General features: G+C 38.5%; 1 protein-coding gene across 1 annotated transcript in view; it reads right to left on the reverse strand.

Moving 5' to 3' along the window:
- Nucleotides 1–16800, reverse strand: part of kcng4a (potassium voltage-gated channel, subfamily G, member 4a) — a 28038-nt gene extending 11238 nt beyond the window's left edge. Inside the window, exon 1 of the mRNA XM_081373323.1 lies at nucleotides 15981–16800. Coding sequence (XP_081229449.1) covers nucleotides 15981–16730 — 750 coding nt within the window. The 5' untranslated portion in view covers nucleotides 16731–16800. The remainder of the gene's footprint in view (nucleotides 1–15980) is intronic.
- Nucleotides 16801–17127: the final 327 nt, after the last annotated feature.

The following is a 17127-nucleotide window of genomic DNA, read 5'->3' on the forward strand; positions in this document are numbered from 1 at the left end:
CAGCGCGTCTGTGTTGCACGTCATCACGCATCACACACATGACTGGCGTCGGCCAATAGTGAGCCTACGTGGTGACGTGTAACACGGACGCACTGCGCAAAAACACTACGCAAACCAACTAGAGGTCCAGAGAGAAGGAAATGAATAGTGGAATAAAGTCGTTATTTTTGTTTGTTTTTGCGCACAAAAAGTATTCTCGTCGCTTGATATACATAAGATTGAGCCACTGGAGTCACTTGGACTATATTAACGATCTCTTTAATAACTTTTCTGGGCCAGCAAGTTTCGGACACAATAGCAGCCTATGGAGGATTCAGATATGGCTCAGATTTCATCAAAAATATCTTAATTTGTGTTCCGAAGATGAACGAAGGTCTTACGCGGTTGGAACAACATGAGGGTGAGTAATTACTGACAGAATTTTCATTTTTGGGTGAACTAACCCTTTAAAGTGACAGCAGCCTAATATACCTACCTTCTGCTCTGTGTCAATATTGAGATTTCAACAAAAGAGAAATATAAGAAATAAATTAATAATTTTATAAGAAAATAACTTACTGCTCTTGACTGAATAACTTTTTTAGCTTTCATAAGTGGTGCATATTACAGTGAAGACTATTATTCAATTTCTGTACTAATTCCAACTATGTTAAATAAACCTATTGTACATGAAAAACTAGGCCTAATTTGTTTAGTTAATATTTTTGTTATATTGTATTTGTCCTATTGTTGTCATTTGAAATTAGAAAAAATAACACAAAATAACTATATTGTGATATATACTGTATTGTTGTGAAATACATTTTTTCGTGAAATAAAATTGCTCATATCGTGAAATAAGAATTTGGTCATATCACCCAGCCATATTGCATAGAGTATGATTCAGGCCTTTGAGTAAAGCATAGTGACCGCATAATGCAATGCCTGTCAGCAGGGGCTGAAAACTCAGAGAGACACAAAGAACAATGGATAAAGCTGAGAACAAGAAAGTCCTAGGAGAATTTTTTTTACTGTCCTCGACAGCACTAAGACTGCAAAGGTGATTCATCTTCAAACAGGACAGATACCTGAAGCATACAGCAAAATACACACTTAAAACCCCAAATAGTAATGCCCTGGAGTGACCCAGTCATTCTAATTAAGCATCTGTGAAATTACAGTTTCTGCTTAACTTAATAAAGTCGAGGCATCGGTTACTTTTTCGATAGACACAGTAATTGCTGCCAAAGTTGACTCCGTGGCACTAACTGTTAACTGTAGAAAGGGAGGCAAATACTATTATATATTTATAAATATAATGATATTTTTATATAATAGATAAATAAATTATCTTACAAAACTTCAATAAATAACATCGCAAACATGTTCTTAATGGACTCATTTAAAACAAAGGTGGTGAAGTTCAAAAATGTGATTTTAAAAAATGTGTTTGTATGTCTACGCACAATAAAGTAGAAAGAGAGAGAGCACCCACAAAGTGTGGCCAACACAAGATGAGTTGTATACATCTGAGTATCTTGCAAATTTGATTCAAGAAAATTATAGGGGAAGATAACAAGCAGGCGGGCATTAAAAATGCATCTTTAACTCTGGGATGAAGCTACTTGTGGAATGAATCTTTTGATGGATGACACTATTTACTCCATTTACGATCTCTGCATCTGCTAAATCAAAAATGAGTATGCAGCACAAGTAGAAAAATGATCAAACATGCACACATACATTAACGGCCTTGCAACACCACACCATTCATCCTCTCACTGTTGTTTCCTTTTGCTTCTCTTCTATTTTATAAATTAAAAGCAAAAAAATCCAATAAAATATTTTAAAAGAAAAGCCTAAACAAAAGGCTATAGGCTTTCAGAACAGGAGTTTTTTGTATTGTGATGCAATCTGAACCAGTGGACTCCTCCTGAAGCAACCTGGATTTGAGTGACTTCTGGTTACACTAAGCTTGTAACCATTTCCTACCCTGGTAATCCAGAGTTCTCACGAGAGCACAAGTTGAATTTGCTCAGCGAGTTACTCTGGTGTCGAGTAATGGTGCTCATTAAATATGCTCCTCGATCTGAGCTGCACCAATCACATCGGGTTATCTGATATAGGCGGGCCAGAGGCGAGCTAAACAGATGCCGACAGCGCTGTGACGTCAAAATCATTAGTAAACATTGCAAGATGGCTATGGATGAACACCAGTTGTTTGAAACGGCTTTGGCCGCTACAATGAACGAGTTAGACTTGGCTTTTTATCTAAAACAGGAACAGAAGACGGCGCTCGAATCGTTCCTTTGCAAGAAGTACGTTTTTGCTGTTTTGCCGACCGGATACGGTAAGAGTCTAATCTACCAGTTAGCTCCGCTGGTAGCTAAGCGTATGGGGTTTATTGTTGTGATTGGTCGTAGTGTTATCCAATTGCGTGCAGTGAGATTTTCAAATGCATGCTTGGTGCCGCCCTTCGAGCTGGGCGATTTTCATTAGTCGACGCCAGACCATTAATCTTTTAGATTTAGGTCTGGATTTCCAGGCTAAACATTTCCCCAAATAAAGACAAGAACTACTGCATAGAGGCAGCCACGTGTCTGTTTGTTTATACGTACACTTGTGAAACACTCCAGAGTATCTTTCTGTGAACTCTGTAACCTTGGAACTGAAAAGATGTTAGTGCTCGGAATAGTAAACAGCAGGCAGGCATAAGCACAGCTTCACTTCGGAACATTTTCTTTCAAGTCATGCTGCTCATTTAAGGAGTTCAAGCAAGTCAATTCGTTCAGGACCGCAGCCCCAGCTTTAACAAAGGTGATTCTGGTGCAATAACCCTTTTGACCTACACTGGCACTTTGTGGCTTGGAAACTCCTGCTGTTGAGGGTCATATAAAAACCTATTCTATAAGCTGCATGTGAGGACAATCACCTCCCAATTTCTCCTGCATCAATATTGGAGCACCGCAGGGTTCCCAGCTCTCTTATTTCCTTCACACTTTTGATAAAAGCACGTAGAACTACAACAAAAGTCAATTTGCAGTAGAGAGACAGTCTGCATTCTCATAAAAGGGAAAAACTAAAACTCAACTCTCTCAAAGCCATGGAATTAGTAATCAACCCACTTAAGCAGTGTTTCTTGCACCATTATTCCACTGCTGAATTTCTTGCCCCATGGCAAAACCAATTTAGATTTTAGCTGAGACGTAAGCTTGCAGTGTGAATTTAATATAATGAAAGAGAAAGAATAGGTTCTACGATATAATATATAAAATAAAAAATGAAATTGTATTATTTATTAATAATATGATATAACATATCATAATAATAGTCATGTTATTAAGATGAAATATAACTTCTTAACACGATTATAAGGCCACGTAGAGAAAGTGCTTTTTGTGTACGTGCGTTTACAGTTGTTCCTACATTTATCAGAAATTTTGAATACATTTCAGTATGAAAGTTTTTGGTGAATCGTGATTTGTTCATGTAAACGTTTCCATGCAGATTTCATAAACAAAATATCAATGAGTTGTAATTAAGCTAGTTGAAAAAAACTGTGCAAATGGAAAGAGAAATGGCGATCTATATTATTTCTCTAAATGAAACATTTGTATTTAAGCCACAAAACAAACCTATTACTAAAAAAAGCACAATTTCCTAGGGTGAAGTCGGTACTTAAAATATATTTGGTTTTATTATAATAAAACTATGTGAGTGACACTGTCAATGAAACAGTCAAAGAGATTCATGGTCTGAATCAACTTCATGACTTATCAGTTTCAATAGTTGCAGTAACTCACTGAACTGAATTTTATTTCTGTCAGTCATATCTGGTTCAGAATAAACCAACAGTTCTCAACCGAGTCCCACTAGGGGGTCTTTGCAAACTTTCAAGGGAGCCTCAAGATATGATATCAAATTAGACAAAAAAAGCATTCAAATAAGTCCAAACAACTAAAAATCCATCAATGCATAGTTGTAGAAGCAGACAATGACGAAGAAGATTAGGTTAAAAGTCTTTAACATCAAGATCAGACGGTAAATCCAACAACTCCAGACAAGATAGTTCAACTGATGCATTAACGAGAACAGACAACAGAACACTGAAAAGAAAGCAACTTAAATACAAACCAAATGGGGGAAATAATGATTAACACCTGTGCAGATCAAATTAATTACCATGACAACTGATAAAGTGGCAGGAAACTGAACAAAGAAACACATGTGACAGTAAATAACAAACTAAAAGTCCATGAAAATGAAACTAAGAATTTAACGAAGAAACGAAGAAAGTTATGAGGCCTTTGAATATTGTTGTGAACAATGGGGGTTTCAACTGGAATACACAAATCACTAGCCTGGTTTCTATTACAGATTTGCACAAAACTTTTGCAATATTTCCTAAATGTCAATAAAAAACTATTGCGAAATGATGGCGTTTCCATGAACCGATGTTATGCGACTAAAAAGTACATTTTACCCCTCGCAATAAGTAAAAACAAAGTCTGAGGCTAACCTAACGTCCACTTAACTTGCATTAGCCTGTTGTATTTTAGTTTTACTAGCGCTCATCGATGTATTTCGCCCTTCGGATGAGACGTTAAACCGAGGTCACAAAAAATCCCAGGATGTTTTTCTAAAGAGTAGGGGGTAGGCTTTTATGATTTTAATAAAGAACTCTTTATTGTCTTCTGTTCAAACATACTGCGCCTTCTTTAAAGAATGGTTTTGTGACTTTTACGTTCATGTTTCCATTGCAGTTTTGAGAAATATTTGTTGTTCAAATTGCAAGAAAAACCACATCATGCAATATATGGGAGTTTTTGCGAAATTGACGTGTTTCCATTGGGCATATTTTCAATTCGCAATTTCAATTTTGCAATTTGAAGGGTAATGTAAATGCAGCCACTGTCTAACATGCACATTTGAAAACCAATGTTAAAAATTCAAAATTGTATGGTCAGCATTATTTAAATCAGTGTAATTAGCAAAACATTTCTAATAAAAACCTACAAGGTCCAATTATATATGGAGGTACTGGTTTGTTGTAAACTTTGCTACTTAATATATATAGGTTGACAAAACTTGGCATCAACGGAACACCTCTACAAGCGCACACAATCTTCATCTAGTGTTTCCTTTATTCCGTTCTTTGACTGCGTCACTTTGGCCTCATCATGCTGAGTTTGGGTGGTTTCTGTCCACTCAAGGGGAAACCTGCGGCACATTGTTCAGATTGCGCTGTGTATTGTTCACTCTCTTCTGTCTTATATTAAGGACCCAGGCCAGAGAACAGTGGCTAAGATCATTGCTAACCCTGCAACACCATCTGTTCCAGGAACTCCCCTTCTGGCAAATCATACAGCCAAAATGCAAAACTGCAACGCAACACCGAAACCACTCACGACTTGCACCTGTACCGACACCATCTGGCCCTCTGTAATACTCTGTCCAACATAGCATGGACATGTACAGCATTAGCTAGTCTGTCACTGATGGGTGTGTAGAGACTACATGGCTGGACTGGCCATTGGGCATACTGGGCATTTTCCCGGTGGGCCGACGTGCTTTTTGGGCCGATACATCTCATACTCATACATACTTTTTACTATTATTTTTTAAAAAAAATTTTAACGGCCCATAAAATTTGTACATCGGCGGCCCATTCGTTTTGTTTTGTTTTGCTTAATTGGCGGCGCTGGGTTTGTGCCGGTGTAATGCATTGGTCAAAAAAAGTCAGTGTTAGTTTTTTTTTTCTGACAGACCAGCCCATGAAACATGTAGATCAGCGGCCCATTGGCTCTTTTCTTGATTGACACTGGGCTGGCCCAATCACAACTTTAAACGAGTGAGCGAGCGTGCAGCAGTGTCAGTGTGTATCTGTCAAAATAGATGGAGAAGAAACGCAAGGAATGTGCAGAGAAATAGCGTGAAAAAATAGAACCAGGCCCTTAAAGCAGACACTGTAAACTGTGTCAAAATATGTTTTCTGACCTTCATCAGCTCCAGCGGGCAGATGATGATAGTGAGGAGGACCAGGAGAGAGATGAGAAAGTGTAGAGTCTGCGGTAAGCAGAACTACTTTCAAAACACTTAGGCTGTGTCATGAGTGTAGGAACCCATAACCCAGTTACAGATTATTTCCACATCTGCATAGTTGACGATTACCGCAATTCACTAGAAATTTAATGAGAGGCGTTTGTAAACCATGTTTTCCGCCAAAATAAAAGCTTGATGCAGTTTGTGTCAAAATAAAAGATCATGTCTTATCTCTTTCAAGTATAGAAATTGGTACAACACTATGCATATGGTATTGCTATGCCAATGCAGCTTATAGCTTGTTTCAGGATTCATCACTTTGTAGTATAGTTCGACTGTATTAATAAATGTCAAATTTTTACTTATTTAATCTGTTAACTCTCACTCGTTCCTATACTCACTCATTACATGGCATTAGTGGTTTTAATGAATAGGAGTTGGTATGCATATAATTATGGGCGTGCAAAGATGGGTGGTGTTTATGATCATATAGTGGGCCGGTCTGGCCAAAATGCCCGGGCCGATTTTTTGTCCCAGTCCAGCCCTGAGAGACTATGATCGGTCACGAGGAAAATGAAACTAACTTTGGTTTGAACTGCAAGACTGGCTAAATCTCATGAAACTCACAGAGATGAATGTGATGCAGAGCTGTAAAACAGCTTTAAATGTTCCCTTACTTTATGTGCTTGAGCACAGTCAGATGATTCATTTATCAGTTACATTTTTTTTTTCAGCACTTTCATCTAGCATATGTAAATTATGAGCTCAACTTTCATTATCTCTTGCGTGTAATCAATTGAATACACCTGCAATATAGAATATTCTGATGGGTGTAGCGGTAAGTAAAATTCCAGGTAAAGCCAGCTCTTTTTAGAAGGTTTCCATCAAATAACAAGGATTATGTTGTCTTTTTTGTTGCAAACACAAATCTACTCTTTGCTTGATGCATTGGCAGGAGACTTTTAGCTAAATTAAAAACACTGAGTTCATGACATCATACTAAATATTTTATTCCCCTTCAATTCAAGCCAATTTCAACATGTATTAGTGTATAATTTTAAATGAATAAATGAATAAATGTGCAATTAATCTTCTCTCTTGGCAAAAAGGGTCAATTTCTTTTGTGTAGTCCGATACCAGCTCTTTGGAGACCAGATCAGTACTGAGTTTTGGACTTGGAGATATGGGCTTGGGCAACAATGATTGACTACTCATCAAATCCTCCACCAATGACAAGTTTATTATATATTGTCATTATGTATTATTTATTTTAACATTCATATTTTTGGTACCAGTGATTTAAATGGGTCATGGCATGATAAATCAAATGTTCCTTGATCTTTTGACATATAAGAGGTCTTTTTAAATTATTTACAATTATTGGCACCCCTAGAATTTTTTACGAGTAAAATATCTCTGAAGTATATTTCCATTAATAATTACCTTTTTTTTAGCACACCAGAGTGACTAGGAACATGAAATTGTCTAGCTATGACTTCTTGTTTCACAGGAGTTTAAATATGAGGAAACACAAAGGCCAAATTCCCTTAATCATCCACCACAACGAGTAAAACCAAAGAATATAGTTCTGATGTGCATCAAAAGATTGTTGAGCAACACAAAATAGAAAGTGGCTGTAAGAAAATAGCTAAAGAATTGAAAATCCCCATTTCCACCATCAGGGCAATAATTAAGAAGTTCCAATCAACTAAAGATGTTACGAATCTGCCAGGAAGAGGATGTGTGTCTATATTGTCTTAATGGACGGTGAGGAGGATAGTTTGAGTGGCCAAAGACTCTCCAAGGATCACAGATGGAGAATTGCAAAGATTACTTGAGTCTTGGGGGTCAGAAAGCCTAAAAAAATATATCAAACAACCCCTACATCACCACATGTTGTTTTGGGAGGGTTTCAAGAAAAATCCTCCTCGCTCCTCCAAAAATAAACTCCAGCATATTTAGTTGTCAGACATGACTGGAAATGAAAGCTTTAGCGTAAGTTCTACCGGGAAGACTCAATTGTAACGTCACTTATTACCTTCTCATCTATCCAATCATGTTCTAATACTTGTAGTATAAAAGATCTGTACTTACACATGTCTGAGTTTGTAGATGCTGACGCCTACAGTACATTCACCTCCATCCTCCCCACCACCACCAGGATGGTCCCTTCCCCTCCATCCTCCCCACCACCACCAGGATGGTCCCTTCCCCTCCATCCTCCCCACCACCACCAGGATGGTCCCTTCCCATACCTCCCAGGGGGTCGGCTGCGACCCTGCCTCCGCCTTCAGGCAGGAAATGCAGATTCCGTATACCCTCGGATTGTGAGCTACGGACAGGGCCTACGCCAAAGAACTTTATATCATAATACTTGCTTGCTGGGCTGTTAATAAATCCATACTTGTTACGTTATTTTGCCTCCCGAGTCTTTATGGTAGAACTTCAAAAGTGACCGGATTCTATGGTCAGATGAAACAAAAAAAGGGCTTTTTGGCAAACCCACCAGATGTGTTTGGTGCAAACAGGGATAAAAAGTACCCCATGCCTACGGTTAAATACACTGCTGGATCTTACATGTTGTGGGCCTATTTTTTTGCTGGAGGTCCTGGACATCTTGTTCAGATACATGGTATCATGGATTCTAGCAAATACCAACAGATAAAAAATCAAAACCATACTGCCTCTGCTAGAAATCTTATAATGGGCCGTAGTTGGATCTTCCATCAGGACAACGGTCCAAAACAAAAATCAAAATCAACACAAAAATAGGTAACTGAGCACAAAATGAAGCTTCTGCCATGACCGTCCCGGTCCCCTAAACTGAACCCTATAGAAAATGAGTGGGGTGAACTGAAGAGAAGCAGCACCAACATGAACTTGTGAATCTGAAGGATCTGGAGAGATTCTGTATGGAGGAATGGTCTCTGATCTCTTGTCAGTTGTTCTCCAAACTCATCAGGCATTATAGAAGAAAACTCAGAGCTGTTATCTTGGCAAAAGGAGGTTGCAAAAAGTATTTAATAAGAGGGAGCCAATAATTGTGGCCAGCGTGTTTTGGAGAAAAGCATTTATTTCATAATGTGATCCCCCCCCTCACTTTAAATTTTTTTACTTCAATGAAATGTAAGATTTTTGCATTTTTTTTTTAATGAAAGATCAAAAGGATAAACAATGCAGATTTATTTTTTACAGCCATTTTTTATCATATTTACCAGGGGTGCCATTAATTCTGACCACAACTGTATACTATATACAGTTCTGGCCTCCATCCATTACATATGTATTAAAGGTGTTTATTGAGTTTGAACTTGTTTGGAGGATGGCATTTGGCATTGCTCAGGGATCTTGCTGCGGGTGCTCTCAGGCGAGAGTGCGTCATGTTTGCTGAGAGCGACGAAAGGAAAGGGAGTGCGGAAAGACTTCATATGGACATGGTTTGGATGTGTTTCATGCAAATTTCTAACCTCGGGCGGTTGCTCATTTAGAATACTCCAAATTCATTAACGTATGAACGATGTTAAGAAAAACATCTTGTTGTTACTTTCAATATATCTTATTTTGTGTCCCACAGAAGAAAGACAGTATGTCAAACAGACTTGGTATGACATGAGGATAGGGTTGCGCAGTATACTGGTACTGGGAAAATACTGGTATATATTTTATTTCAAATGGTACAATATCATGATTTTGCTCATTTCGGTACTTATGCTGCTGTTCCGAAATTCACTGCTAGGTGGTAGTGTGCTACCCAAACTGATGTGGAACCGGCAAATGTGACAACATAGAGGAACAAAATGGATAAAGCAGTTGAATCTCACTCAACACGGCCAAAACTAATCAATAAAGAGGGCAGAAGTGGAAGAAGTGGAAGAAGTGAAATTTGGAATTACTTTGCTTATAAAACGGATGAAGAACCATCAAACCTTGCCAAGCATCAGTCACTTGCCCATCGTGACTTGTATAAGACATTTAGAGATCGACAGGTGAGTGCATCTAATTTAGACATTTATTTTCTTTTAACAATGATCAACGCACATACATAAGATCATATCGTTTAAATAGCACAATGTTGCAGCGTGCGTTTGACATGCTAGAACCAATGATGTTTAGATCTCATAATATTTGCCCTTAACTTTAGGTAGGTCTAACAGAATAAAGTAATCAAATGTAAAATAACACTGGATAGTCTTCACTTTTAATACATTAAACGGGTAAATCCTTACAATTAAAGTTACAAAAGTTATTTAGTGGCAGACAGCAGCATGTATTAGGCTGCTGCTGTCACAGATCCGATATACTACATGCGATGACACATATACTTACACTTACATTAACGCAAGACATTACCGACTGTGTTAATGTGAATACTCAATAAGACGGACAGTTTGACAATTATGTGTGTATTTGACCGTTTGAGGAAAAACAACTCACTTTGAAATAGGGCTGGGCGATATGGCCAAAAAATCATATCTCGGTATTTTTGGGTTAAATGGCGATATACGATATATATCTCGGTACTTTCTACATTTTTCCATTTGGATAAAGAAAATCTGTATTTATTTAAAAAAACATGCCATTTTCATCCTGCCCAATGATATCCAACAATGTTGATATTGGAGGATATGGAAACAAATATAGTGAATGTAATGTAGGCTATGCAATATATTATGTGCAAAAAGGTGGTTAAAATCACATTACATTCCAACAAAAATAATGCTTTTGTTTTTAAATTGACTAAAGGCTAAACTAAAAATGAAAATAAAAACAAAAGAACTTAAACTATTAGCCTGCGTTTGATTACCCCGTTATAATGGTCACTTTCATAAAAATATACTTGTAGGTTTAAAATTCCCCATATGGCATAGGCCTATTTATTGTTTCCAACAACAAACATTTTAGCAATATGTATATTTTAGTCAGAATTATTGCGCTACTATTCTATTGTGCTCCGTCTGTTTGGCGCGCATGCGCGCAGCGTCGCTCATTCACGGAAGCTTGAATATTAGCGGAGATTCAATTGCAGAAGCTCGTCCTCTCCTGACAGTGAAATGGACATATTTGTTTGACTTTCTAACATTTACAGATGGAGAATATACCTGTGAAATGTAAGTTAAGCACTGAGGAAAGCAACACATCTCAAACGCATTAAACAGCGCAAGTATTTATCTGTCAGTCAGCAACAGTATCTGTCAGTAAGCATCTGACAGGGCAAGCTGCTTTAAACTTGTTAACTATATCTTACCAGTTATTTTGAAGCCCTTAATATAAGCTTGTGTCATGTTTAGGACAAATTGTACTATGTAGGCTACTTTCACTGCGGCAGCGCACACTGCGTCTTCCGCGTTTTTCAGATGTGCTCGTATCAAACTACTGTATCGATATAAACGGTATTGCCTCATTCCATATCGTTTCAAAAAAATATAGCGATATATCGTACAAACTCGATATACCGCCCAGCCCTACTTTGAAATGCACAATCTCTTTATAGGTGGCTTGTGTGTGTGTTGTTGGTGTAAGCGCAAAGAAAAACTTTTGTCTTTCAAAGAGCTCCAAAGTACTACTGAATGATATAAAATCGATTGGATGTTCAAATTGGCAAAGTTTGAAAAGACATGGGCAAGTGATTTGCGTCACCTGTCCTGAAACACAAGTGAAAGTGTTGTATTGCAGCACGCAGCTCGTTTACAGTGCAGGTGATGTCTTTTTAATTTGCTCATTTTGAGAGATAGATAGGGGAGACTCAGTAGACTACTGCTGAAATTACTTCTCACAAGAAAGTTTTCAAATTACAGATTTGATGTGATAATCTGTGTTGATTAATTTGCTCATTTGCTGTACCTTCCTGCTTTATAAACGCATTCAGACCCATATGGTATCGTTTTACTATCAATACTACGGAATAAGTTTGTACCGTACCGAAGCCAAAATTGTGGTATCGAGCCATCCCTACATGAGGGTGTGAATAAATTTATGCCAAAGACCGATTAGTCGACTAGTCGTTCAGGAAAAAAAAAAATTATCATTTATTTTTAAGATGTTTAGCTTCACTTTTACAGGATACTGTGAATAAGTGTGTGTCTCTCCAGCACTTGGTGAGTGAGAGTTTGCAGGATGCTCATGGCATACAAACACCCTCGGTTCAGAGTCCTTGCTGACTCAAACAAAGGAAAATTTACACCTGCAGCCCTGGGGAGGAGAAAAGGAGAGAGAGTATAAGACAGCATGGGGGAAGGACGGGGCAGAGAGAGGTAACAAGAGTAAAGGTGAGAAAAGGCAGAGAAAAGAAGCTCAAAAGAAGAAAAGCAAAGGCAGAATTGAACATTTAACTCTTTTCTCTCCAGCTTTTTTTTTAAAAAGTTGCCACTGCTAGCATTTTCACAAAATTTCTAATGGCCCCCAGAATATTTTGTTGTATGAATATCTGAACATGCAATCAATCAAAAGAAAGAACAGAGAGTCTCTGCTTTAAAAAAGAAAGAAAAAAAAGTATTATTCTACCTTAAAGGTGCTGTAGGACATCTGGGAAAATGCTAACTTTAGCCTGATAGCGTAAAAGCGTACGTCCCACCCTCCCTGCAAATCGCCATCCAAAGCCACGCCTCCTGAAAGCATGAACGTGCACAGCCAAGAAGACCGGAGACATTGTTACTGCAATACCAATATCATGTGTCATTCACCGGTGAGAAAACTTTATAGTACAGTAAGTAACACTACAATACCAAACGTAAACAAATTCTTAAAAACAGAATTAGATGCAGCAAGTTTTCGGTTTGTTTAGCTAGCAAAACTTGTTCTCGCTCTGTCTGCACAGCGTACGTGAACACGCTGACTTATAATGTCTGTGTGAACAGCCTGCGCAGTCGTATGCAAACACACATTGACCGAAAGGGAACACATGCTATAGGACCGTTCGGACCGAACGATACGATTGAACGAACATTTTATGGTCCTACGCTTCCACGGACGACATATATTTATACAAATACATTTAGACCGCTTAACAGAGTGATTGCTATCAGGATATAAGGAGACTTTGAACCAGCATAACAAAAAATCTTTCTGCAGAGAATCACCTACTTTAATGCACCTTTAATGCATTCTTTTTTAATCAACCCTTGAATGTGGGAAACATGCATTTTTCCATTCCATTCATGAGTCCATCAACAGACCCAAAGCTTGCACAGTCCTATACCTCGTCCTGGTCGACATTTCATTCGGTAACATTAGGCACTTTTGATTTTTATGCTGTTTAATGTTGATGATCGTGTTATTTTACATATGCATCTGCTTACATGCTATTGCTTGTTTCTGTTTCTTCTTCACATGATTTTGATCAGGAGATTCAGTACTCTTTCAGAAGATGTGTCATAGCTCCCCCTACCATATAACAGTGAAAAAGCAGGGCTAGAGTGCATCTACTGTAGGACAAGAGGGAAAAAAAGTTAAATATCTACAGGAAGGAGTGAAGCACAGATCCATAGGGAAGATATATATTCCCAAACTAGTAGAATGAAGGTTAGTTCATTTTTTTAATATATATAATAAACTGTTACAAACCTGCAGAAGGTATACCCATGCGTACACATAATACCATTCTAGGAGCACTGCTTCAGACTTATCTAGCTGCCGCAAAGATAAAGGGAATTAGGGCATATGAATCCACATAAAACTCATCTTATCAGCTTACAAGAATGTATTTATTGTTATCTAAACAATATAAAAAAGGTGGTGCTTGGGATTATAAGAATACAGCCTGCTCTCAAACACACAAGATACTTAACCTCTCTGGATCGATTCCCAATTGGTTGTCAGATTAAACAAGTTCAGATGCTACTCCATAAATGTTTTGTATCTTTTATCTATCCATATCACGCTTAAAACACAAAACACAATTTCAGTTGCACTACAGAGTTCAGGATTCACAATGAGAGTGTGTATACAGAGCCCCCAAAAGTATTCGGACACTTAAATCACACTTAAAATCCCTGAATGATGTAGCATTCGATTCAAATGATCAAACCAAGTGGCATCTACAAACAAATTATGCAAGACCTTACAATAGATTTTACTTCACTTTACTTCACCAATGACTTTCAGTGGATAGATTTTCAAATAGATTTATATACAGTAGTTGCACAACTATGGGCATGTTCAACTAATAGAAATTGTAAAAATACTTCTTTTCTTGATTTTTAACAAGACAATATATCTATTGTTTTATAATTTCAAAACTTTTTGGGAAGCATTTTGAAAAGTGTTCTTGTGCAACTTTTCTCTAAAATGAATTTTATGATATTTTGTTGTGTAATGCAAGGTCATTCCTATATATTATGTATTCTTCAAGTATCCAGATAATTTCCGAGACCACTGTACATTCATATAGATTATTTTAGATCTAGAACTTAAGCTGCATAAGCTACATGGGTCTGGTCACACTGATGCCAAAAGTTCAGACAAGCCTGTGGGTTGTTGAATTTATTCACTGTTTTTTCTCTATTAGCTCATTGTGAGTTTACTCACAGTGTTTCTCACTTCTGTTCATTATTCCTGTTTACTAGAGATTTGCGGCCTTGTCTTTCCGGATCTGATATTGAGCTCTAAACTAAAGTCTTGTTGTATATAATTTATAGGGGAATAAAACTAAAAAAAAGTTTTATGCCTGTAAACAGACAGAAGTGTGAAACATCAATCTGTACATCTTCACATTCAACTGCACAAAGAATTGAAAGTGCTGTGAGAGACAGAGGAGGTCATCTTTTTATCACTCAGTGAACACATGCACACACATACACACACAAACACACGCACACACACACACACACACACACAAATATATGTGCAGAGATGAATGACTCCACGCTCAGGCCATTCCTTTTCTACCATGCTGGTGACACTGACAAACGGCCCGGCAGTGTGAATTAAATATGACAGTCCTGCTGCTTCCAGCGGGGCTCTGCCTATTGGATGCTATGCTGGCGTAACTGCATAGACACTGCCAGATCTTACCTTGACATATACACAAGCACACCCCAATCACACACAAAGTACTACATTTTCCATTCAAAACACATGGAGCGAAACTTCAGGCAAATGAAGCTACAGTCGGCGGCCTACCCCTTACACTTTGGACAGTGTGAGGTATCTGCCTAAGGGCGATTAAAATTCATAGTCATTTAACAGCAAAAAGGTCTAGTCTTCTCAAGCGGACCCCCCTGTGTGCCTGCTGACATTCGAGAGGTCTCTATGGAGCTGGTTCATTATTCTCAATGTATGTTTGCTGACATTGTGGAGGCATTGCTGGTCCAGTTCATTACTCTCTGGGTATTTACTGACATTGGGGAGCCCTGCTGAGGTGCATTCATTATTTCTTACTAGGAACAGCACACACATGTCTGTTTGAAGACCAAAAACTCACCTCCAATGACAAACTCGCGTTTCTACCTGAGGAGAAGGGGGTCTATTTTAAAGGGGATCTAATTTAGCACAGAATTTATTTAGATCATATAGACTTAAAGGCTTAATTCAATCCCAAAATTGAAAATTTTGTCATCATTAAAATAAAAACTGTGCATCATATAAAGCAATCATATCTCTTCATAAGACTTAAACTGCTTGATTCATATATTCATTTTAAGATGCTTTTATGACTTTTTTGAATCTTCTAAGCTTTGGTTACCTGGACTTTCACTGGAGAGACAGAAACCTCTCAGGTTTCATTAAAAATATATTACGTTGTTTTTCAAAGCTTACCCAACAAGAGGGTGAGTAAATGATCATCACTTGCTCAACCCTAATGTTGTTTCAAACTTGTATGACTTTATTTCTTTGTTGGAACACAAAAGATATTCTGAAAAAAAAAAAAGTCGATAATGGTTTGGAACAACATGATGACAGACTTTTAATTTTTAGGGTGACCAATCTCCTTAATCAGGTTAAGATATTTTGTATGCACTCACCCTATTCTCCTCCTCTCTGAGGTCCGGCATGGTGCTGATGCACAGGCTGATCACTGTCACCGCCACCATCACCACAGACAAACAAGCAAATATCTTTCCTGGCAAGCCCGACTGAGGGTTCTCCACCATGTCCCTCAGATCGTTCATGAACTTTTGGTAACGTGTCTCCACTACAGGTGGGCGCAGCTGCATACTGCGCTGACGGCGCTCCTCTTCCCGCCGCTCGAGCTCGGCGACCTCCTCAATGCGCGTGTACATCTTGCGCTTGCAGCAGCGTTCCATGTAGGTCATCTCTACGCCCCAATAGTTGAGCTCCTCGTGCAGCGAGAGTGCGCACATCTCCCGTAACATACGTAGCTTTCCTGCTGCTAGGAAGTTGAGGATTACACGAAATGCACTGGGGCTACGGTCGAAGAAGAATTCACGGCAGGCCTCGTCGTAATCGTCACAGACGCGAGCGATTTCCTCAGGGCTGCTGCAGGGTTTTAGACGTCCTAAGCGTGTCAAGGGGAACTGCTCCAGCGTACTCCAAGGGAATGTGTAACGGTTACCCCCCACATTGATGAGGGCCTGCAGGCCGTGGTCTACAGAAATCAGATCTTCTGGTCGGCGGATGAACTGAGCGCGCTGATAATACTCTCCCTTGATGGTCTCGGTTTCTGGGATCTCAGTAAAGATGTGGTCCAAGCTGCTGTCGTCACTGACCGAGAGGTTGCTAAAGTCATGATTGGCGTTGCTGATGATTGGCATGATGGCATTGAAAAGGAAAGTTGATCAAAGTGATGGGCGAAGCTCAGGTCGTTTCAGTGTTAGCCTGATACCTGGGTGCTGGGCATTGAGGTGTTTATTTGAAGGCAAATCCCATAGGATCTTGTGCACAGTTCAGTGAAGAGCCAAACAGCCCACATCATTTGCACCCTGTTGGAGACAAAGGGACAACAAAACTTAAAGAGGTCAAATAGTTGTGTTCAGTTTGACATATAAGTTTGAAATAGTACTATAACTTTGTTAAAATTACGTAGAAATTGAATCATATACATATTTACAGCCTTGCTTTTCGTATTTCAATAAAGAAGGACACTCTATTGTCTGGAGGCTGGGTGTATTAGCAGAGACCTCCAGACATCCCACAACTCTTAACAGAGAT

This window comes from Scardinius erythrophthalmus, assembly GCF_964197995.2.
Source record: "Scardinius erythrophthalmus genome assembly, chromosome: 8".
Lineage (NCBI taxonomy): Eukaryota > Metazoa > Chordata > Actinopteri > Cypriniformes > Leuciscidae > Scardinius > Scardinius erythrophthalmus.